The sequence below is a fragment of the Peromyscus maniculatus genome, chromosome 22, assembly GCF_049852395.1.
Source record: "Peromyscus maniculatus bairdii isolate BWxNUB_F1_BW_parent chromosome 22, HU_Pman_BW_mat_3.1, whole genome shotgun sequence".
Lineage (NCBI taxonomy): Eukaryota > Metazoa > Chordata > Mammalia > Rodentia > Cricetidae > Peromyscus > Peromyscus maniculatus.
Genome location: NC_134873.1, coordinates 7,024,648 through 7,047,880, shown reverse-complemented (window position 1 = coordinate 7,047,880; position 23,233 = coordinate 7,024,648). Strand labels below are relative to the sequence as shown.

The following is a 23,233-nucleotide window of genomic DNA, read 5'->3' as shown; positions in this document are numbered from 1 at the left end:
AAACATTTTTACTTGCTTGTTGTTAGTTCCAATATTTCCAAAACTGTTACTATTCAAAGGACTCAAGAATAGATGTTCTTTCATGAAACATTTTCTTTATTAGCTTACTTTGAGAAAAAGCATTTTCAGGATTTAGTATTTCCACTTCATTAGCTTTAACTCCTGATATTAGCAACTGTGACATTTAGCATTGATTTCTTTTAAGGAACTTTCAGGTGAAGCAACTCTTTTGTAAGACATAGATTTTCTGGAGTTTGTTCCCATCTATAAAGCAGTCGTTTCTTTTTGAAGGCCTGTCTCCTTGTCTCCTTATTAGATTTGCAAAGGAATTACTCATTGCAGGCCGTTTGTAAAAAAGGCAAAGTTTCTTCATATCTAAGACGACATCCAGTATATAAACTGCTTTCCCTTGTTTTAAGGATTTTAAAGTGGCTTGTTTGCTCTTAAAGGTAGCATTTTGTCATCCAACTACCGTAAAAAATTTGCACAGCTATTAGGGTTAATAAGACATTTTACTAATGGAGCCGCAAACTTCGAAGCACCTAGTTCCATATCCTTTCAATTTTTCATTGGAACTGACAAACTCTTAGATGATTTTCCTCCTCCTTATTTTTATAAAAGCTGTATTTTAAGTTTACCATGAACGTATTTTCGAGCTGACAAAAATGTTTCAGAGCAATGTCGCTGTCTTTTTTGGAAAATCTACCTTTCCCAGAATGCATTTCCCTTATTGCAAGCTAGCCTTTTGACTTCATTTCCCTTAGTTCTTTCGGGTCTGAGAGTCAACTGGATCTCTTTTACCAGACTTGCTTACAAATTCTTGCCTGGGAGGTTTGAACAAAGTTTTTTGCTTTTGCAATGGGAGAATGTGTACAAATATTTTACATTTTCAACTATGGGACATTGGGAGGTTTCTGGTCTTTCCTAAGCTGGCCAACAGGTGTCTCTCCTTCATTTGACACTGGCCCCAAATCAGAACCGCACCTGCCTCATTAGGAGGCATTGAGGCTGGCATTTCTGATCACAACTTTCCTAGGGCCTTATGTTTGCCTTAGCCAGTCAGTGAGAAAAAAATTTACAACAGAACTCTTCAATAGCTCCTTCAGAGACATTTTTTTTCTCCCATTGATAGATCTTTATCATATTTTGCTTGTTTCTTCCCCCCACCCGTAGATGTAACCTACTGTCTTATTAAATAAGAAACACAGAACCAATGAATGCAAAGAAGAAAGCCAAGAGATCAAAGCTAGTAGCCTTACCCGCCTGCTGCAGCTAGCCTCTTCAGCCAAGAGACCTCTCGCTAGAACACCTACTTCCTGTGTGTTTGTCTTTGTATTGTCTTTCTGTTCTGCCTTCTCATTGGTTGTAAACCCAACCACATGACTGCCTCGTCACTGCCTGTCTGTACATATTTCCAGGTCTTCTATGGTTGGTATTGAGATTAAAGGCATGTGTCTCCAATGCTGGCTGTATCCTTGAACACACAGAGATCTACCTAGCTCTACCTACCAAGTGCTGGGATTAAAGGCATGCACCACCAACGCCCAGCTTTTGCTATGGGTCTAATAGCTCTGACCCCCGGGCAACTTTATTTATTAACATACAATTAAAATCACATTTCAGTACAAATAAAATATCACAATATTTCTCCTTTTATATTTTAATAAAAAGAAAAATGGAAAACGGTTATAACTAACATAGGAAAAACTATATACAAAAGTACAATAACTATATACAATATATACAAATAATAAATACCTAAACAATGTCTAGTCAATTTGTATTTGACAAATTCAGAGAAAATAATTCCATTATCTATCCTATTTTGGTAAGTCCAAAATGTACTTAATTCACTTTCTATCCTAACTAGTCTTCAACTATAACTAACTAATCTTCAACTCCCTCAGAGATCCAAGATGGAAAATGATATTACCTAACAAAAATAAAAACAGCAAGTGCATGCAAGCAACTTTCAAAAAATTTGTGAGTTGACAGAAACAGCCAGCCTTCTGGACAGTCACCCAAGGTTTCTCCACAGTGTTGGGTCAGCATCTTCAGCCTATAGGCTTAGCATATCTGACAGACTCATTTGTGAAGTAGGATGTACACAAGGTCAATAGTTCGACCTCACATTGGGTGAGAGCAGTCCATGTACCAGAAACACCTGAATTCCACTAGTGTCCTGTCATGATTCAGGATTTTAAATTCTGGAAATTGTTGATGTTTTTTGAATTTAGCTGTCCATTCTTCTTGCCTGTGTATATGTGGCTTCATCTCAGCATCCCGTTCTTCTTCACATCCCTCTATTAAATGCCAGTCTACTATTGAGAGGTGTGAGCTTAGTTACTCTTCAAGAATTACTGTTTCAGCTGCTGTTCCATTGCACAACAGAAGCCATCGTCCCACTGCATGTTCAGCTGCTTTTGAAGAAAAGGGCACTGTACCTTTTCTGGATTGCAAAGGCCACTTCAGGGATGGTGCCATATTGTCCTGGCCTCAGAAGATGCCTTTTGATAAAGCCATAACCACACTTGTTTTGGCAAGAATCAGTAGTCCTTTGTTTCATTTCCTGTCTGTCCATTTTGTCTTGTTGATTCGAGGATACTATGTTGTCCAGTGGCTAACTTTTGTCACAATGAAAGTTAACTCCATATGCAGTTTCTGCAGTGCCCATATTTTCCCTGAAGTAGATTGGTACTGCCAGGAGCCAACATGTCCCATAGTCATAACAACAAAAAAAATTTCTAAGTTATTAAAACATTTTAAATGCCATATTGTAGATCTCTGAAGGGTTTGAAGATGACCTGTGTATCTAAAATATATCTCCTCAATTTTTAAAACAAACCTAATATGACTACAATTTCTATTATAATGTCTAACTACTAACTTTCATTTCTTTATATCCTAATAGTTTGTAAAAATAACATTTAAGGATCAGAAAATTGCACTACATTGTTAAATGAATGGTATGAGCACAAAAGAAATATACATATAGCATTTTCTAACAATATCAATATATATACTTTGTATGCAATATAAAACAATCCAATACAATGTAAAGTATTTAAAACTAGTAATTGTCTTTTTCTTTTTCTTTTCTTTTCTTTTTTTTTTTTTTAAACAAGGACCTTAAATCTAATCTCCTTTTAGTCTTTTTCCTAACCTCTCAGGAAAACTCAGCTAGGTCTACCTACAGCAGCCATGGTCCAGGAACCAAGAGAGCTGTCCTATCTGGATCTCATGTCTTCAGTGTCCTCTCTCAGCACCAACTTGTAGGCATGACAATTACCTAAACCTCAATGCTGGTTGGAGCTTCCAGATCAAAACTGGAATGGCTACCCACTGCAATAATCTAATTTTATTGATTGAATTTTTGATATAACTCCCCAGTGGCCTCCCAGGACATTTGAAAACATACAATTATGGTTTCATTTTTTGGCCATCATATTATAAAGAATGGGGGAGCCTGTTTTCAGGTTCCTTGTGGCTTTACCCAGCATGTCCGCATTAAGGATGATTAGGACCATAGGCCTGAGTGCAGGTGTCTGACATGGTCTGCACTTGGCTGTGCTGGAGGAGGAGATCTTTTGCTCCACCCCTTGGTGTCTCTATAAAAACCCTAGGGCAGAGACAGTCAGGGCCCATTGGAAAAGGTTCCAGGCCCTCTTGAAGCTATCCTTTATTTTCTGTCTGTTTATCTCCACAATAAATCCTTCTATCTAATATTTCCTGCTGTCCACACTCAAGAAAACTCTGGGGAGCTGTGGGGTTGGTGGGTAAACGCTCCACACAAGAAGAAATATTTTAAAAACTTTCTTGATTTCAATTTACTCCTGTTTTTAAAAATGTGTCCATGTTTTTTCATGTTGTTTGTTATCACTCATTTTTTGTTATTTTATACAAAAATGTAAATTTCAAAAAACCATTTGATAATAAAACACTACAAAATTTGTTTTTTAAAGGATCTATTTATTAGATATAATTTCTTATTTTCCTAGTGAGTTATTGGATAGATGCATAATTTCATCAAGCAACCAGCTATTCACTATACCTGATTTTAAGCCCACTTTTTTTAGTTAATTGTTTGAGGCTTAAGTTGAGAACATATATAGAAGGCCAAGACTTGTTTTTAAAATGAATCTTATTTGTACTTGGTATGACTACAAGTTAGCTTTGAGCACTTTAAAGGATTTGATCCTCATATGGTGAATGGTCATTAATTTACATGTCTTAATTATCTTTAACAGTTTACAACAAGCTTAGCACTTTTATAAGATTAAGGTTTTATAATTTTAGACATAGATCTCTAACTCTTCTTAGTTTGAGTATAACTTTGTAACCTTAGGAATTTATCTTTGTATAAAAATACATTCTAATCTAAAATAATTTGGAGATTTCTGTTGCTTCTCAAGTTTAAAAGAATATATAAAAATGAACAGAGGACACATTAGCACTAAGAAATGTCACAGGTGCTGCCCTTTTCCAGTAACAGTCAGAGCTGCTCCTGGCTTTCCATCTATGCAGGTTTCTCCTGCCAGTGTTTTCATGAGATGGAGATGCCACTGGTTCAGTATTACTGTCATGCTTCAATAAGGTTTTATTTATTTATTTATTATTTTATAGCAAGGAAACTGAGGGGATGCAGCACATTGAGCATTTTTTCCCACTTTTTGTCTCCTTTCCATTCCTGTTCCCAAACAACGAAGGTTTCATCCATTCCAACTTTCTGTTAAGTCGAATTCAGACTCAAGTAACTCATTCCTAATGTTTCCTCCTACTATATCCTTTCTACATTCAGAATCCTTCTGCAACTTTCTTTTTCTTTCACACTAGTCCTCTCTCATTTTTTAAGTAGATATATGTATTAATTATGTGACTTGATAATTCCACAAATGTATGCTTATATGGAACCATTATATTGCCTTTCTATATATAAAACTTGTAAAATTTATTTTACATATTAACTGTAGTTTCTCCTCCATGCCTTCCTCCCATTGCCTCCCCCTACCCCCAATATCCCCATTTTCCCATCCACTTCTCCTCTGTTGTAATTCAGAAAGTGACAAGACACCAGTGGTCTTAAACAAAAAATAGTACATCAACTTGAGGCAGGTCTGAGCTCCTTCCATGGAATAACGCTGGTTGAGGTAATTCAACAAGAGGAACAGGTTCCCAAAGCCATCTAAGCACAAGAGACATGTCCTGATCTCATTGCTAGGAGCCTTACAAACAGACCAAACTACACAGCTATCATACACATGCAGAGGGCCTAGGTTGGTCCCATAAAGGCTTGCTAAATGTTGGTACAGAGTTTATAAGCTCCTACCAGCTCAGGTCACCAGTCTCTGTAGGTTTCTCCAACATGACCTTGATTCCCCCAACCCCAGGCTCATACAATCCCTCCTCCCTTTCTTCAGGAAAATTCCTGGCACTTGTTCTAGTGCTTGCCTGTGGATCTCTGCATCTCTTCCATCAGTTATTGCATAAAGGCTCTCTGATGACAATTAGGGTGGTCACCAATCTGATCACAGTACATGGCCAGTTCAGGAACCCTCTATACTATTGCTAAGGGTCTTAGCTGATGTCATCCTTGTGCATTACTGGGAAAATTTATGACCATGTGGATCAAACACCTCAACATAAATCCAGTAACAACCAACTTGATTGAAGAAAAAGTGGGAAGTAGCCTTGAATGCATTAGCACAGGAGGTTACTACCTGATTACAACACCAGTCACACAGAGATTGATAGTTAATAAATTGTGCACCCTGAAACTCAAAAGCTTCTGTAAAGTAAAGGACACTGTCAGTGAGATAAAACAGCATCTTACAGAATGGAAAAAGATCTTCACTAACTCCACATCTGAAAGAGGGCTGATCTCCAAAATATGTAAAGAACTCAAGAAACTAGACATGAAAATACCTTTTCATGCTCAGAATGTGTATTTTAGTTTCTTTACTGCCCCCATTTTCATTCATGGTACACTATAAAAGGATCAGTAAAGTTGCCAGCCTCTATATGGACTATACTGAGGCATAAAAGTTTTATTTTGATACTAAAAGACCCCCAATATGAAAACATTTTTAAGGCAAAAACCTAACAGGGATGGAACATATATTCCTACTCTTATGAAAGTTACTCTCTTATTGTAACCTGTTAGGGATGATTACAAAATGCCAGTTAATGGTCAATCACCTTTAATCCAATTGAAATGTAAAGTCTTAGTCGTATGAAAGCTCCTAACTTATTGTAACATTTAGATAATTAAGAAATATAAGTTAAGGGTTAGTCACCTTTTAAATGATTAAATTCTTACATATTCTCAGAACTATACTTATAGTCATTCTACACACTAATATAATTAATTATAAGAATAAGCCTTATTTAGCCCCATGTATATATTTTCAAAGTTAATCTTAAAATAAGTGACTAGAAGCAAGCAAAGTTTGTCTACTCAGACATACCTAATAGACAAGTGGTTCTCAAATGCCTCAGAGATCTGCAGAATATGGCATTTAAAATGTTTAAGCTATTGAGGCCAGCCTGGTCTACAGAGTGAGTTCCAGAGCAGGCACCAAAACTACACAGAGAAACCCTGTCTTGAAAAACTAAAAAAAAAAAAAAAAAAAGTTTCAGCTCCTTACTACAGATAGAATTGCCCGAACAGAAAAGGAACCATTAAGCTATCTGAAGAATATAGATAGCACAGGTCAACTCTGTCTAAATTGTGGTACCACTAACTGCGACATATTCCAAAATAACCACTCAGAGGCTTATATTAATCATAACCATTTGGCTGATGGCTAAGACATATTATTAGCTAGCTCTTACATTTAAATTAACCCATTTCTATCCATTGATGTATATTTGCAGGTTCTGCCCTGACTCCACCCTTTTTCATCCAGTACTTAGCTTGAATGGAATGCCTAACCTTATTCTGCCTGGCATTGGGACAAAATAGCTTTATTTATCAACCAACAAGAGCAATACATATTCACAGCATGCAGAAAGACCATCCCACAGCAACTAACCACTGATAAAACTGCTCTATGCCTTACCTGCTGTCTGGTCTCTGCTCAAACTGAATATTTTTGGATTCATTGCCATTCTTTGCCTAATAAAAGTAATGTCACTCCCCCAAGTTGCTCCTCCACAGAACAAAATTGCAGACTTCTGTCTGGCAGCCAAAGTCCTGTGTATTTTGGGAATTAATTCCATTTAGCCAATGGCTTTGGGGCACAAGTCATAGGCTATGGCTTTGTCTGCATATGTGACCCCTTAGGAGCTGAGGCAGAGTTGTCAATTATATTCTTGGGTCATCCAGACTGGGTCAGGAGGTGGAGCATGGCTTTCAGTTGGTCCCCATTGGTCTTGAAGAGATTGGCAGCTGGATCATAAATGGATGAACAGTATGTCTACCTTGCTTTGTATTAGTGAGTCTGCATTCCAATTGCACCCCTTAATAAATTGAGATATATACATTTGTTGGTTCTTGCTACACCTATGCTGTCTTGTTTGACAGCTGAAGACCTAAAACTACTGTCCCCACTGAAACTGTGGAGACCACTGCAGTGCTGTGGGATATCTTTCTGTATGCTGTGAATATGTGTTGCTCTGATTGGTTGATAAATAAAGCTGTTTAGCCTATGGCAAGGTAGCTTAGAGGCAGGCAGGAAATCCAGGAAGAGACAGGAGGAAGAAAGGCAGAGGCAGAGGAGCCATCCTGCTGTCCAGGGAGCAGCATGTAATGGCACACAGGAAAAGCCATGGAACAATGGCAACATATAGATTAATAGAAATGGGCTGAGTTCAGTTATAAGAGCTAGCTAGCAAGAAAATTGAGTCATAGGTCATGGCCATACAGTTCATAATTAATATGAGCCTCTGAATAATTATTTTATAAGTGGCTGTGTGACCGCAGGCTAGGCAGGACTGGAGAAATCTTCTGACTACACTGGAGACTATGGTAACCTGTATAGGTAAAGGGTCACTCTCATTTTGTTTGATACATAGATCATTGACATTATATTTCCAGTTATCATGTATCCTTCTCAGATCTCTGAGGATATTGACTAGCTAGCTTTATCAGCAGCAAGCACCCAGCTGCTTTCCCAAGGCTTCAGCTGCCTTTTCAGTTCTCTTCATATGTAAAAATATGCTCACAGGCCTCACTTTCCTGGAGCCACTAATGAGTCTAGTCACCATTTACCCTGTTATCAGACTCCAAAGGAGAGAAACTCATAAAACCTATGTCAGTGTAATTTCTGCTATTTTTTTTTTAAGGATAATTGTGTTACAATGACTTCTGTCTCATTGTGAATGTTTGGATGGAAAAAGGTGTAACATTTAAAGCTTAGGTTTTGAAGATCCTTGAAATATTTTAAGGAAGGGGTTTTGAATTGTGTAAATGCAAGTTTATGTAAGGTGTGAAGATGTCAATGTTTAAATTATGATAAGATATTGATGTAAGGGATATAAAAAGAATGAATAATGCTTCAAATTTCTGTCTCTCACCATGCTACATTTATGTTAAGACTTCAAAGCTCAAAGTCTTATTAATCAATGCAGTTCTGATAAGCTATTAATCTAGCCCTGGGAAAGCTTTGCTTCTGTTGTTAGAGTCACAGCTTGAGATTTTAAATTCCATTTGGTTGTTTTTGAGGTACAGACTTAAAAGTTCTTCTTATTGAGCTAAAACACCAAAATAATCTACATACATCCAAACTTCTGGATAGAGAGAGAAGACCCTTCTTTTTTTCATATTTAAAATCAAGATCAAGTGAGCTATTCCCCTTCTGCTCCACAGAATGTTCCTGTCCTCTCTGAGATCACCTTAAACAGTGAGTGTTCATGCTTTTAACCCTGAATCATTTTGGGTCTCCAAGTTTTTACTATAACATAAGGGCATGAGTTTACTGTGCTTCCTACAATGTGGATATTAATACATATTACAGATAGTAGTAATGCTAACATATCTAAAACTTGTGCCTCTTTATGTAAATTTTAAGAAGTCTTGTAAGCTTCAGGTCATCTACTTGTATCCACCCCTCACATGTCAAATGGACTCCAGACATATACTCTTGTCAATCAATGGCCTGCTTCCCCACCTGACTATTCCTGAAGGTAGAATCTTCCCCTTTCTCTGGTCTTGGGACTCCCCTCCCAGAGTGACAAGGACTGTGGACCTAAAGGTTTCAATGGACACCTAAGAAACAAATTTCCCCCTAACCTCCTCAGCTTTATCTTCTGTTGCTGATAGTGTCTCTTCCAGAAGATTTGTAAGGAATCAAATGCTGCAGACTGCTCTAACTGCTGCCTGATTTTCTATCAACAAAAGGCTGGGATGTTAAGTTTCTAGCTTGTGACAAATACCTGAGGTGACTGTTTATCATAGCAAATCTGGATTTGGTCACCAGTTTCTCCCAGAATCCTTCAGTCTCTATCTGTTTCAGGGTATGGCTGGCATACTGAACCCACTACCCTTAACTCCGCTGACCAGAGGCTGGGCTCTCCTTCTCCCAGAGGCTCTTCCATATTTAATTTGGACATTTTGGTCACCTGTCTCTTTTGTATGTTTGGCCTCCTGACTGCTCCACCCGGTTCCCATCTCTTCTCTTCCCTCCCACTCTCTCCACATGACCCAGCTCAGTCTGGTCTTAAACACTCTGGACTCCCTCAGATATCCCTGCCTCAGACTATGCTCTCCCACACAACTGCAATAAACTTTCTCCTCCACCATCCTTAGGAGCACTCATGTCCTTTTCTTTTTATACTTTTTCTCATTCAAGCACACCCAATGATACAGTTCAAAATCATGAAATTCGCTCCATTAGTTCATATACCATGAATTTAAGCATTCATTTAAGCATTAACTAAAGGAACAGGAGAAGAGATCTGAGTTTCAGTCAGATCCTGAGAAAGGAGAAGTTCCAAAGATCCATGGCTGGCATGGAGGTCTAATGGTCTAGAAACCATTTGGTCTTTGTGGCCAAGATGTGTCCAGAAGAAAATTCTCATTCCCCCTTTTATAAAACCTCTTTGTCCGGGACTTTATTGCCAGAGTCCAGCTCTGTTGAGGTTCCCCTCCAAAAGAGTGGAGGTGTGGAGTTGGTGAGGGAAGCAGACTGACAGCATCTGAGGCTGAATCTCAACAGCTGCTGCTTATTTCATTAGTAACTGTGCAGAATTACTAGAAGTCATGCAGAGTGGAGCAGCCCTTTAATCTAGCACTGTAAAGCAGAGGCAAACTTTTCTTTATGATTCTTAGGCCAGTCTGGTCAGCAGATCAAGTTCCTGTCCAGTCAGGGCTGCAGAGTGAGACCCTCATAAAGAAAAAGAAACAATAGAAGTGTGATATAAAAATAAGTATACTTAATTTGCTTTACTTATTTTCACTAATGATACCGAGGTAAGAAAAAACAAATCTGTAGACTGTAATACAAATATTAAAAGGTCATATTACTAAAAACAAAGAGCGAGCTAATTATTGGGGTGACTGCTGAAAGATCAGAGAAACAGAACAAGCCACATCCAACCTCACCTTGCCAATTCCTCTGCTGATCTTGTTTCCTAAGAATGAAAGCTTCTGAGTCCACATGCGAATGGATCTCAGCTGAACTGCTGCTGAAAGCTAAAAGCTTAAAAAAGACTCTAGTTCCTGGTCTTCATGCCTTATATACCTTTGTGCTTCCTGCCACTACTTCCTGGGATTAAAGGCATGTGTCAAGATGCCTGGCTCTTTCCAGTGTGCCTTTGAACTCACAGAGATCTGGATGGACCACTGCATCTGGAATGCTAAGTTCAAAGGGGTGTGTGGTATCATTTTCTGGTCTCTATGTCTATCTAGTGGGTGTTCTGTTTTCTGACCCCAGATAAGTTTATTAGGGTGCACAATATATTGGAAGACACAATATCATCACAGTAGACTCCTATGTCAAATGGACAATAACATATATATATATAATATAAGTATTTAAAAATTTGTATATTCATTATTATTTAAATAAATATATAAATTATATATGAATTAGTCATTAGAGTATTGAGGCTCTCTAGTAAATATACATATAGGGGAAAAGCTTACTCTGATTTCATAGGGTTTACTTTCTCTAAATCCTGTATTTATATTGATGGGCCTTTTCTACAGAATAACTGTTCAAGAGTGTGCATATTAGTGTATAGTTGTTTTTTTAATCATATAATTTTTTTTTTTTTTTTTTTTTTTTTACAAAAGAAACCATAGCATGTTTTCTACAGCACACCTGAGGTATTGCTAGCCCAGAAAGTGGCAGGTTTCCTTTGTCCTTTCTCAGTTCATTGCAAAACCTAATTCCCTAGAAATGAGTCCTCCTGAGGAAAGGAAATAGTTCAGGGAAGACTTTGCAGTCCAGCCCCAAGTTCTACATGAATGTCAATCTCTGCAGGTCTGGGGCTGTTATGTGCCTGGGGTGAAAGCTAGGGCTGCCAATCATTCGCCTCCCTCACTTCACAGCACTGTCCCTAAGGGAGCTGTTCAGATCACTCAGGCCCCAGTAGCCAGTCAGGACCTCCAGATGCACTGCCAATCAGAATGGGGAGGGCACTTCCGGTCCGCCCTGCAGGATGGTTTCTGGCTCAGTGGTTAAAGGTGGATCTCCTGTTCTGTGTGCTGGACTGTGACTGGTGGCTGGGATCCATGAAGAGAGCGTGTGAGCACGGAATCCGCCATGGTGAGTGAGGTGCCCCCGTCCCACGTGGGGAGAAGCCGCCCGAGCCAGTGTGGGGTGTTCCCCAGGGCTGTGTATATGCTGCAGGACACGGTGTCTGGAGTGATTCCCTTTGGTCCCCTGAGGTCCCTGCAACTTCCAGGCAGAAGCAGGACCTCTGAGTGATTTAGCGCTGGGGTTTGCACCTTCACAGAGCATGGGGTAGTGTGAGTCTTTGTGCGGAAATATCCTAGTCACCATGCAAAGCATGGGGATCATGCTGATGGTTTTTTTCATTTCTTTCAGTAAAAACTGTGGCCAGGGAAGTAAGATTTGCTAACTTGCAGAGCTCTGATCACCCTAGTGTCTTCTAAAAGGTCTGCACTTGGCACTGAATATTCAGATGTGGGATCCATCTGCAGTTAATTCTGTGCAGGTGTAAAGTCTGTGTCATTAACGCATTTGTATGTAGATGCCAGGGAAATTCATTTACCTGTGTCATTAAGGCTGGACTTACTGATTCCTGGCTTCGTTTGGCAAAAATGACTCTATATTTATTGTGTTTTATTTCTAAGATTGATTTCATGTTCTGTTGATCTCTTTATTTTTTCCCAGAGACTACAGTCTTATTTTTTTTCCCTGATATGTTTTCTCTGTGTAACCCAGGCTGTCCTGGAACTCACTCTGTAGACCAGGCTGGCCTCAAACAACCAAGTGCTTCGTTTAAAGGTGTGTGCCACCACCACCACTCAGTTCATTGCAGTCTTTATTGCAATTTCATTCAAAGTTGGAAGTCAGATGGTGTCACGGTGTTTATGTACTATTGATTCAGTCGTGTGTTGATCCATTTTTCATTCATGATGACATTTTCTCTTTTTATTTTTGTTTCTCATGCAATTTAGTTTGTAGCTTAAATTGTTAGACTTTAATTGAACTTCTGCTGTATCTGTAGCTCCAGTTCTGCATTGTCATAATATAATAGTGACGTAATAAACACTTGGTTGCTTTCTACTCAAGGTTATTCCTGCTCCCTGTTAAGGAATCCCATCGTCCATTAGGCACAGTTCTCAGTGGGGTCCACACATCTCCATGGTTAAATGGGCACTGTTACACCCTTTCCTTAAAAAGCATCTTTAATTAGGTTTGAATTTATGGAGGAGGAGATGGTCCCTGTGTCCTAGGCAGGTAGTCTCCATGCAGCTAGGGAACAGGGAAAGAATTCCATGACCCCAACCAGAGACAGCTCAATCAATCGACGAGTTTCACCAACTGATTGTAACAGTTGAAGCCAGTTGTTGTCATCTAGGACTTTCACTCTCTCCTCAGTCCCCAAAGAAAAGATGTTGCTTGGCCCCATTTTCTCCCAATTGAGTCTGGTCTGGGCTGTGATCAGACAGATTTGTGCCTCTCCATGTTTGCTGGACTGAAGTCTTTTGGGTTTAATTTGTTAAAATGTTTAAATCAGTGGGAGTGTTGCCTGCTGTTAATCCTAGCACTTGAGATGCAGAGGCAGGCAGATCTGTGAGTCTGAGGCCTGCCTGGTCTACAGAGTGAGTTCCTAGGAGAGCCAGGTCTGTTACATAGAGAAACCCTGTCTGGAAAAACAAAAACAAACAAAAAGAGTTGCCTTGGTCATAGTGCTTCACAGTAAGGGAAAAGTGAGTAAGACAGGTTATGTACAGAAATTTTGAGTGAGGCCTGAGTGCTTCATGTTTTGTTTTTTTTTGTTTTTTTTTTTTTTTCTGTTAGAGACAGAGTCTCACTATGTACCTTTGGCTATCCTGGCAATTTCTCCATAAACCAGGCAGGCTTGGAAATCACAAATTTCACCTGTCTCTGCCTCCTGAGCGTTAGGATTAGAGTTGTGCACCACCCACCCTTATTGTCCATCCTTTCTTGAAGTTAATGATTTTGATAAAATTCTGTTGATGTATACTAGATAGTGTTACTCTGTTTGCATGTCTCTCTGTATATATTCCTAGGCATTTCTCCTGCTGTGCCGTAATCTATTCTGTGGACAGTGGAATGGAAGGTGTCATTCTCTCTTGATATTTCCTTTTAAAATTAATTGGTGACTGCATTTGATATTTACTCACCCATGTCAGAGAATGTATCAAGCACATGGAATTATGTAAATATATTCTCAATGAAGTGTACATTTGCAATGCAGTCAGTCTCACCATTTCTATTGTACATATATGGGACACTTTAGGATGCAGTGACCTATGAGGATGTGCATGTGAACTTCACTCATGAAGAGTGGGCTTTGCTGGATCCTTCCCAGAAGAGTCTCTACAAAGATGTGATGCTGGAAACCTACTGGAATCTCACTATTGTAGGTAAGAATGTGAGCTTTCTGTCAGTTTTTAACTTAAGGGAAGAAGCCTTTCTTGGAGATTGGTGCTCTCCGATAATTTTGAATGTTAAAGAAGAAAAATTTGGGTGAATATATCAGGCATTGTTCTAAGGTTCATGAAAGACAGTAATTTCAATTGTTCCTAATTTCCAGTAATATATCACATTTTCTGGTACTGTATTTTAGGGTACAAATGGGAAGACCACAATATTGAAGAACATTATCCAAATTCTACAAGACATGGCAGGTAATTTTCAAGTGTAAGCTGATATATGTATTTCTGTGATAAGTACTGGATTCCTGGTTGCTGAGTTCCTCCATCAATGATGCAATAAGTCAAATCAAACCAAATTAATAAGTTCAGATTTAATAAACAGAGCATAGCAAAGCAGAGCACTCCAGGGGCTTTCAGGAAGTCAGGAGACAGAACAGGGGAGCACCCATGCAGATCTATGGGCCAGGTCTTAAATAGCCAGTAGGTATGGTCATGGTCCCAGGCCTCTTTCAGGGAGGAGCCACCAATGGTGAGCTTTCTGGAATGAGGCCCCCTCAGTTGGAGATTCTAAACATCCCAAATTTTGGGTATATGTGGGTGCAGGTTCAAGTCTGTGTACTTCCTGCTAGAATGGGACCATGTGGGTAGGGAGGAGTTGGGAGTCAGGTGGCCCAATGCTCAGCAGGGGTATGAGTGGAGAAGCATTTGGATAGCTGCCTGCCAGGTGACCTCATGCATCTGTTTGGAGGAGGCGGAGAATGAGGGGTTGCTAGGAGAGAAAAGAATAGCTTTTTATCACTGGCCTTATGAACAGGGATAGCCATTGGTAATAGGAAGATTGCCAGAAAGAATGAAAGTGAGAAGTGTCCTGGTTGTACAGAAGAGTCAAGGGTGAATTAGTGAGGCATGAGTGCAGATATGCCCTTAATTGGGACATCTTGGAAAACAAGGTTTGAGTTGCTGGGTAGGTGCCCACTTGGGCCTGTAGAGGTGGTACCAGCAGTGAAGTCCCAGGAACTTGGGGAGATGGCATGCTAAATCTAGGGATGATGTTTTCCAGGATTACTGGAGCCATAACATCTGCTGTTTTTCAGAATATTTAGAGAGTATCCATCCTGAAATTTGTCAATAAGAGTTAAGAGACATGGAGCCTTTTTATGTGCAGGCATGTGTGTGAAATCCACCTGTTAGTGTTTTCCATTTGGCATCCTTGTTTGGTGGTTGGCATTCTCAGAGCTGTTGCTCAAGCTGGTGTATCTGTAGGGCCCCCTGTGGGTTTGGCCTTGGCCCAGAAAGGAGGAGTGAACCTAGAGAATATGCTCCAAAATTTGTGGTGTCAAAATTAGGCTTTGGAAACAGAAATTAATTTCCATTAAATCAGACTTCTTTATAAAGTAGCAGAGCCCTTTTCCCATGAGCGTTCAGGTGTCTGTAAAACTACTGGAACAGATTTACATCTTGGTGTCATAGTATAAAGCTATGGCTTTGGGTTAAAAGGCATGAATATTTTTAAGTCTAAATTCACTGAAGAAAGGAGGTTTGTATGAGTGAAGGAGGAGGGACCTGAACATGCCTCCAGGGTTCTCTATCTTCTCTAATGCTAACCTAGCTCTAAAAGCTGGACAGTAAAATTCACAAAAATTTAAGGAACCCTGTAAACTCTTTGTCATTATTTTTTTATCAGTTTGTCAGAACTGCATTTATCAAACCCAAAACTTTGAACCTCTGAAGTTATATCTGAAACTAGTTTATCCTGTACCATGGAGTCGGTGAATGAGGCACACCTGTCTTTATTTTTAACAGGAAATGTACTAATGAGCTACTAAGGTGCTTTTAGGTTTGGGGTTGGTTGTGTTGTTAAACTGCAAAATCAATTAATACCCTAGTCATCAAACACCATGAGATCTGAGAAAGATAAGTAAATGAGCAGGAGTGAGCCAGCTTTCCAGTTACCCAAGCAGTCCCAAGTCTCTCCGTGGTCACTGGGCGAAAAGTCCCAGAGGTAGCACTTGTTCAGAGGCCAAGCAGAGAGGATCCAACAGATACTTTCTGGAGTAGAGATTTGGGGAAATCAGCCTACCTGTCTTGCAAGAGTTGCACAATCGTTCCCCCATTCCCCCCCTTATTCATAGTCTGAACATGATCTCAGCAGCAGTAAAGGTGTAAAGCAGCTTTTCATTGTTGGCTGGCTTTGTTACATAAGAGGCAAGCCTCCAGGTGGAAGTTCTTCTGTGGCCATGCATCTTCTTGGAGAAGATACAGGATGCTTCCAGGAGTTGGCATGTCTCTCATAAAAAGCATTTCTATTAAATGCCATATTCTCAGATCTCAGAGTGTTTGAGAATTGGGGAACAAAATCTGTTAGGTATATCTAAATTAGACAAATGTTGTTTAGGTTTAACTTTGAGGGCATATGTTGGTTAAGTCTAAACATACAGTTTACCCAATTAGTTACACCTTAACAATGTTAGTAAAAGCCAGAAGATTCAGTCTGTAGTTTTTAGTGGTGATCCTAAGATATATCAGGCAAAACCAAGTTTTAACCTTGCAAACAATTTGTAGTTTAATATCAATGATCAAAATGAGCATTGTTTTAACTCCTGTTTAATAAACCTTGTTTTTAGGACAGGACAGAAATTATCAAACAGAAATATATCCAACCCAAATTATATTGGAGTCCTAATGTCTCCTTGGTGGTGCCAGTCAAAGTGGTTACCCTTACCAAAGATGGTGGTGAAGTATTTCTTTAACCTCAATCAATATGGCAGCTGATGATGTTCTTCAGAACAGTTTTGATCTGGAGTCACAAGCCTTACAGATTTTAAAATATACCCAATTAGCAAGACACATTCAGGCATTCAAAACTAGTCAGAAACACACATGTGTCCACACCATTCACACATTTCCCCCACACAAATAAAGTAAACAGGATCATTAACAGAAACAATTTTTTTAATGAGGCTCCCAGCAGTTTGGGCAGCCTGATACCCAGATCCCAGAGACGGCACTGCAGAGGGAAACTGAAAAAGAGAGAAGCAGCACATGCTGCCCAGTTGAGTAAGTCAGAGCAGCAAGTTGAGAATTTTGGAAAAAGAGATTTTTAGGAGGGAAGATGGTGTGGCAGGGTGTACTGAAGGAGAAAATGTTTAAGGGTGGAGTGGGCAGGTCAAATTTTAGGGGTGGGGAGTGTGGGAACAGGGAACCCCCTGGGCTGCAGCGAGGTGGAGGCCATGGTGGCAGTGGTGGTGGTGGTGGTGGAAGTTAGAGGTGGTGGTGGTGGTGGTGGTGGTGGTGGTGGTGGTGGTGGTGGTGTGGTGGTGGCAGCATCTCTGCTGGAGGGAGGAAAGAATGAGGGAGCAAACAGTCAGACAAACAAGCTGAGGATATTCATGCCGTACTTCAGGGTGTGAGAGCAGACAGGAACAAAAACAATGGATGTTTTACGGGGATAATCCCGGTGTGACCAGATCATATAAGAGGAAGGAGTGAGGCAGGCAGACAGACAAACAGAACAGGGGAGTGAGAGGAATGGGAGCATTAGAATCACAGTGTGGCCAAACTGTACACTGGGAACCAGATGCGGAGTAACAGGGAAGGGAGAGGAATGGGGGCAATATTCTTGCAGCCCCAATTTGGAGGAGACAACACCAGAGATTCTGGGGACAGAAATTGGACTCAGCAAGTACCCTTTCACAAGCCATTTGCTGGGGATGTGGCTGTGAGGGCAGGTACAGAAATTGCATCTGGGAGCTGTGTGTGGGGTGGACTCTGATGAAGTCTCTCTCACACACGGGAATTCCAAGGGGGGCGACTATTGCTCTCTGAAACAGGCTGGAGTAGCCTGACACTGCAGTGGCTCAGCAGGCAGTCTGGAAGTTGGAAGAGGTCTGGACCTCTAAGACAATTTTGTTTGGGATGGGAGTCTTACTGAGCTGTTCATTCATTGTGGCAAAGGTGGAGTGGGGAGATGGAGTGAATGGCCATCCACAGCCACAACACATGGTTGTGGAAGGACTACTCACCCTGGCCAGTGCTCCAAAGATAAATATTGGATCTCTGGTTGGTGGGTTCCTCTGTCACCAATGCAATAAGCCAAATCAAACTGAATTAATTAATCCAGATTTAATAAACAGGGCAGCACAAAGCAGAGCACTCCTAGGTGGCTCTCAGGAAAGCAGGAGTCAGATCACGAGAGCACCCATGGCAGATTTATGGACTGGGTCTTAAATAGCTGGTAGGCACGATCCAGACATCTCTGGGAGAAGAGCCATGGATGTCGGGCTTTCTACAATTGGGCTGCCTGAGCAGGAGATTTCAAACAGTTTGAAAAAATGTTAATGGGTCCTGAACTTTAATGAAAAGCAACTGTGTGAATTGGCACAACTTTATGATGATTATTAAATTGTCACAACACCATTCACTCCAATGTCAGGTAGCTGATCACTGTTTGCAAAGTATTCCTTTAAGGACAAGACAAGAAAACAATGCCATAGTTGATGTCACAGTTTCAGTCATAGCCATGTGAGAGGCATGTTTTAAAACTGTCCATCCAATTACCATCATGCCTTCCAATTATCATATCATTGATGAGGGCATTAGTGTATGGCCAAGAACTTTTATAAGCAAAGCTTTGGTATTAAAGCTAGTGTTGCTCATATACTTGTATTGCGTGGTTTAGCATAGTTTAGCGAGAGGAGCACTTTTTCAGAGACCAGGAGGTTGTCTTGGTGTAGAAACATGAATCTCTATACCACATCTGTATGACACACAAAACATTTGACTATGTGAATACAATGTGAAAATCTTTTATTTGTCATCTTCCTTTAGCAGGCGTGTCATCTGTCACTCTGGATACTATCCATGTGAGCATAAGGGACATGGAAAGAAGCATTGTACTTCTGTCTCTCTCAGAACAACTGGAAGATATGTGGTAGTCCCCACTATGAGAAGACATGATGCTGGTGATACAAGTTTACACTTAATTGGTTTTCCAACTTCAGTAAGAATTCATCAAGAAACTCTCATCAGAGACAAACTTTATGAGTACCAGGAATATGGAAATTCATCTCCCTCTTCTGGTTCACTGTGCACATGTAGTGTGGCTCACAGTATAACAAAATGTTATGAATGCAATCACTGTTCTCTGATTTCTTCAAGTTCTCTTCAAAGATGTGAAAAAGCTCATGTGGGAGGAGAAAATAATAAATGTGAGTCATCTGCTATAGGCTTTAGGCTTGACAGGCATCATCAAACACACCACAGAACCAATAACAAAGAGGCTCTCTATGAATGTAATCAACATGCTAAAGCCTTTAGATCTGATTACTTTTTCGAAGTATACCAACGAAGTCATATGAAAGGAAAACCCTATGAGTATAATCAAAGTTATAAAGCCATTGCATGTGACAGTCTTCAGCATCAAGTACATAGACATCAAACTCGAGAGAAATGTTATGAATGCCATCAGTGTAGTAAAGTCTTTGTACATATGAGTGATCTTCAGAGACATGAAAGAATTCATACTGGAGAGAAACCATATGAATATAATCAATGTGATAAAGCTTTTGCAGAGTCAAGAAATCTTCACAGTCATGAAAGATTTCATACAAGAGAGAAACTCTATGAGTGTAATCAATGTGGTAAAGCGTTTACACAAATGAGTAATCTTCAAAGTCATGAAAGAATTCATCTTGGAGAGAAACCCTATGAGTGTAATCAATGTGGTAAAGCCTTTTCACGGAAGAGTTGTCTTCAAAATCATGAAAGAATTCATACTGGAGAGAAACCCCATGAATGCAATCAATGTGGTAAAGCCTTTGCAATGAAGAGTCATCTTCACAACCATAAAAAAATTCATTGTGGAAAGAGACCTTATGTATGTAATCAATGTGGTAAAGCCTTTGGAGTGAAGAGTAGTCTTCAAATGCATGAAAGAATTCATACTGGAGAGAAACCCTATGAATGTAATCAATGTGGTAAAGCCTTTGCAAAAAAGAGTTATCTTCTCAACCATGAAAGAATTCATACTGGAGAGAAACCCTATGAATGTAATCAATGTGGTAAAGCCTTTGCAAAAAAGAGTTATCTTCTCAACCATGAAAGAATTCATACTGGAGAGAAACCCTATGAATGTAATCAATGTGGTAAAGCCTTTGCAAAAAAGAGTTATCTTCTCAACCATGAAAGAATTCATACTGGAGAGAAACCCTATGAATGTAATCAATGTGGTAAAGCCTTTGGAGTGAAGAGTAGTCTTCATGTTCATGAAAAAATTCATACTGGAGAGAAACCGTATGAATGTAATCAATGTGGTAAAGCCTTTGCAAAAAAGAGTTTTCTTCTCAACCATGAAAGAAGTCATACTGGAGAGAAACCCTATGAATGTAATCAATGTGGTAAAGCCTTTGGAGTGAAGAGTAGTCTTCAAATTCATGAAAGAATTCATACTGGAGAGAAACCCTATGAATGTAATCGATGTGGTAAAGCCTTTGGAGTGAAGAGTAGTCTTCAAATTCATGAAAGAATTCATACTGGAGAGAAACCCTATGAATGTAATCAATGTGGTAAAGCCTTTGCAAAAAAGAGTTATCTTCTCAACCATGAAAGAATTCATACTGGAGAGAAACCTTATGAATGTAATCAATGTGGTAAAGCCTTTGCACTGAAGAGTAGTCTTCAAATGCATGAAAGAATTCATACTGGAGAGAAACCCTATGAATGTAATCAATGTGGTAAAGCCTTTGCAAAAAAGAGTTATCTTCTCAACCATGAAAGAATTCATACTGGAGAGAAACCCTATGAATGTAATCAATGTGGTAAAGCCTTTGCACTGAAGAGTAGTCTTCAAATACATGAAAGAATTCATACTGGAGAGAAACCTTATGAATGTAATCAATGTGGTAGAGCCTTTGGAGTGAAGAGTACTCTTCAAAGTCATGAAAGAATTCATACTGGAGAGAAACCCTATGAATGTAATCAATGTGGTAAAGCCTTTGCACACAAGATTAGTCTTCAAATTCATGAAAGAATTCATACTGGAGACAAACCCTATGAGTGTAATCAATGTGGTAAAGCCTTTGCAACAAAAAGTTATCTTCTCACCCATGAAGGCATCCATACTGGAGAGAAACCCCATGAATGTATTCAATGTGGTAAAGCCTTTGCAATGAAAAGTTATCTTCTCAGCCATGAAAGAATTCATACTGGAGAGAAACCCTATGAATGTAATCAATGTGGTAATGCATTTACATGGAAGAGCAGTCTTCACAATCATGAAAGAAGTCATACTGGAGAGAAACCCTATGAATGTAATCAATGTGGTAAAGCCATTGCAACAAAAAGTTATCTTCTCAACCATGAAGGCATCCATACTGGAGAGAAACCCCATTAATGTATTCAATGTGGTAAAGCCTTTGCAATGAGGAGTTATCTTCTCAGCCATCAAAGAATTCATACTGGAGAGAAACCGTATGAATGTAATCAATGTGGTAAAGCCTTTGCAATGAAGAGATATCTTCTCAGCCATGAAAGAATTCATACTGGAGAGAAACTGGATGAATGAAATCAATGTGGCAATGCATTTACATGGAAGAGTAGTCTTCACAATCATGAAAGAAGTCATACTGCAGAGAAACCCTATGAATGTAATCAATGTGGTAAAGCCTTTGCAAAAAAGAGTTATCTTCTCACCCATGAAATAATTCATACTGGATAAAAACCCTATGAATGCAATCGATGTTGTAAAGCCTTTGCATTGAAGAGTATTCTTCACAGTCATGAAAGAATTCATACCAGAGAGTAACCTTATGAATGTAATCAGTGTGGTAAATCCTTTGTACAGAGGAGAAGCCTTCTAATTGATGAAAGATTTCATACTGGAGAGAAACCATATAAATGTGACCAATGTAGTAAAGCCTTTGCACAGAAGATTAGTCTTCAAAGTCATGAAAGATTTCATACTCAAGGGACCGTATGAATGTAATCAATGTAGTAAAGCCTTTTTACTGAAGAGTAGCCTTCTAAGTCATGAAAGAATTCATACTGTGGAGAAACCCTATAAATGTGACCAATATGGTAAAGCATTTGCAAAGAAGAGTAATCTTCATAGTCATGAAAATATTCATATTGGACAGTACCATATGGATGAAATCCATATGGTAATTTCAGATGTGAGCTGATGTGAGCTGCCATGTGGGTGTTGGAAACTGAGTTTTGTGTTCTACAAGAGGTACTTGCTGGAGTCCAGTGTCATAAGAGTTCAGGTACCAAAGAAGAGATCAGGTATCAGTAGAGGAAGGAGACTGCAATGATGTGAGCATGAAGCACTATGGCTGATGATTTATTGAAAACAACTACACAGTTTATGCTCTGTAACTGAATCTTAGTTTAGACTCAAGCAGGTTAAAAACAGACTTAATGATTCCAGGATAAGGGCAGCCATCAACCGCATTACAGCATTTTTCCAGAGGCAACAAGTGATAATTTCAGCAAGTATCTTAATGCCTTTCTGGATGTGCACCCATTGTTTCCTTTCATAGTTGCTTTCATCCTGGCAACTAGGTGTATCCAGTTAGTACATCATTAAGTTCTCTATGTTTGGTGTAATCAGGGGAACACATTGGGGACTCTTATGTGGGAGTAGGCATAGTAATCACATTTTGTGTTTGCAAGTTGGTTGGGATTTTTTCCAAGAATTTTGTTTAAAGAGACTGCATTGCCTATGTATATGTTCCCATCCTCCAGTGTTGCCAGCAAAATAAATTTCCCACAGTAAAAGGCATAAAGAAACTCCATAACGTATAGTGAGAATTATTAAAATTGAAATAAAATTGATGCTGGAGAATTAAGATCGGCAATGTGGAAATGCTGGAACTTTGCCAAAAAAGCAATGGTCACTGTGCAGTCCACACCAAGGGCTAAACTGCTAAACAATTTCTCATCCCCTTTTATTTCTTTTAAGATTTATTTATTTTTGTTATCTTTGTGAGTCCACATGAATAGTATAGTTTGAAATCAGATGTCAGCCTGTGTGACCCAGTTCTTCCTTTCTTCCACTTCTATTTTGAGGACCTGACCAGGTCCATCAGTCTTGGTTGCAATCACTTTTACCTGATGAGCCATGCCATGATGAACACTGAGCACTGATATTTTTTTCTTAATTGTTGATTTTTTTTGTTTTTTTAAACAGGCTGATGAAGT

General features: G+C 39.4%; 1 protein-coding gene across 2 annotated transcripts in view; it reads left to right on the top strand.

Moving 5' to 3' along the window:
* LOC102926602 (uncharacterized) overlaps positions 1-22,800 on the top strand; it is a 46,152-nt gene extending 23,352 nt beyond the window's left edge. Inside the window, exons 1-4 of one of the 2 annotated variants that reach the window (XM_076559707.1) lie at positions 11,610-11,708; positions 13,897-14,023; positions 14,227-14,287; positions 18,863-22,800. In XM_076559707.1, coding sequence (XP_076415822.1) covers positions 11,706-11,708; positions 13,897-14,023; positions 14,227-14,287; positions 18,863-21,425 — 2,754 coding nt within the window. In that variant the 5' untranslated portion in view covers positions 11,610-11,705 and the 3' untranslated portion in view covers positions 21,426-22,800. Of the gene's footprint in view, positions 1-11,609; positions 11,709-13,896; positions 14,024-14,226; positions 14,288-18,862 lie in introns of those variants that run through there. The other variant, XM_076559706.1, reaches the window with a different exon arrangement.
* The last annotated feature ends 433 nt before the right edge of the window (positions 22,801-23,233 follow it).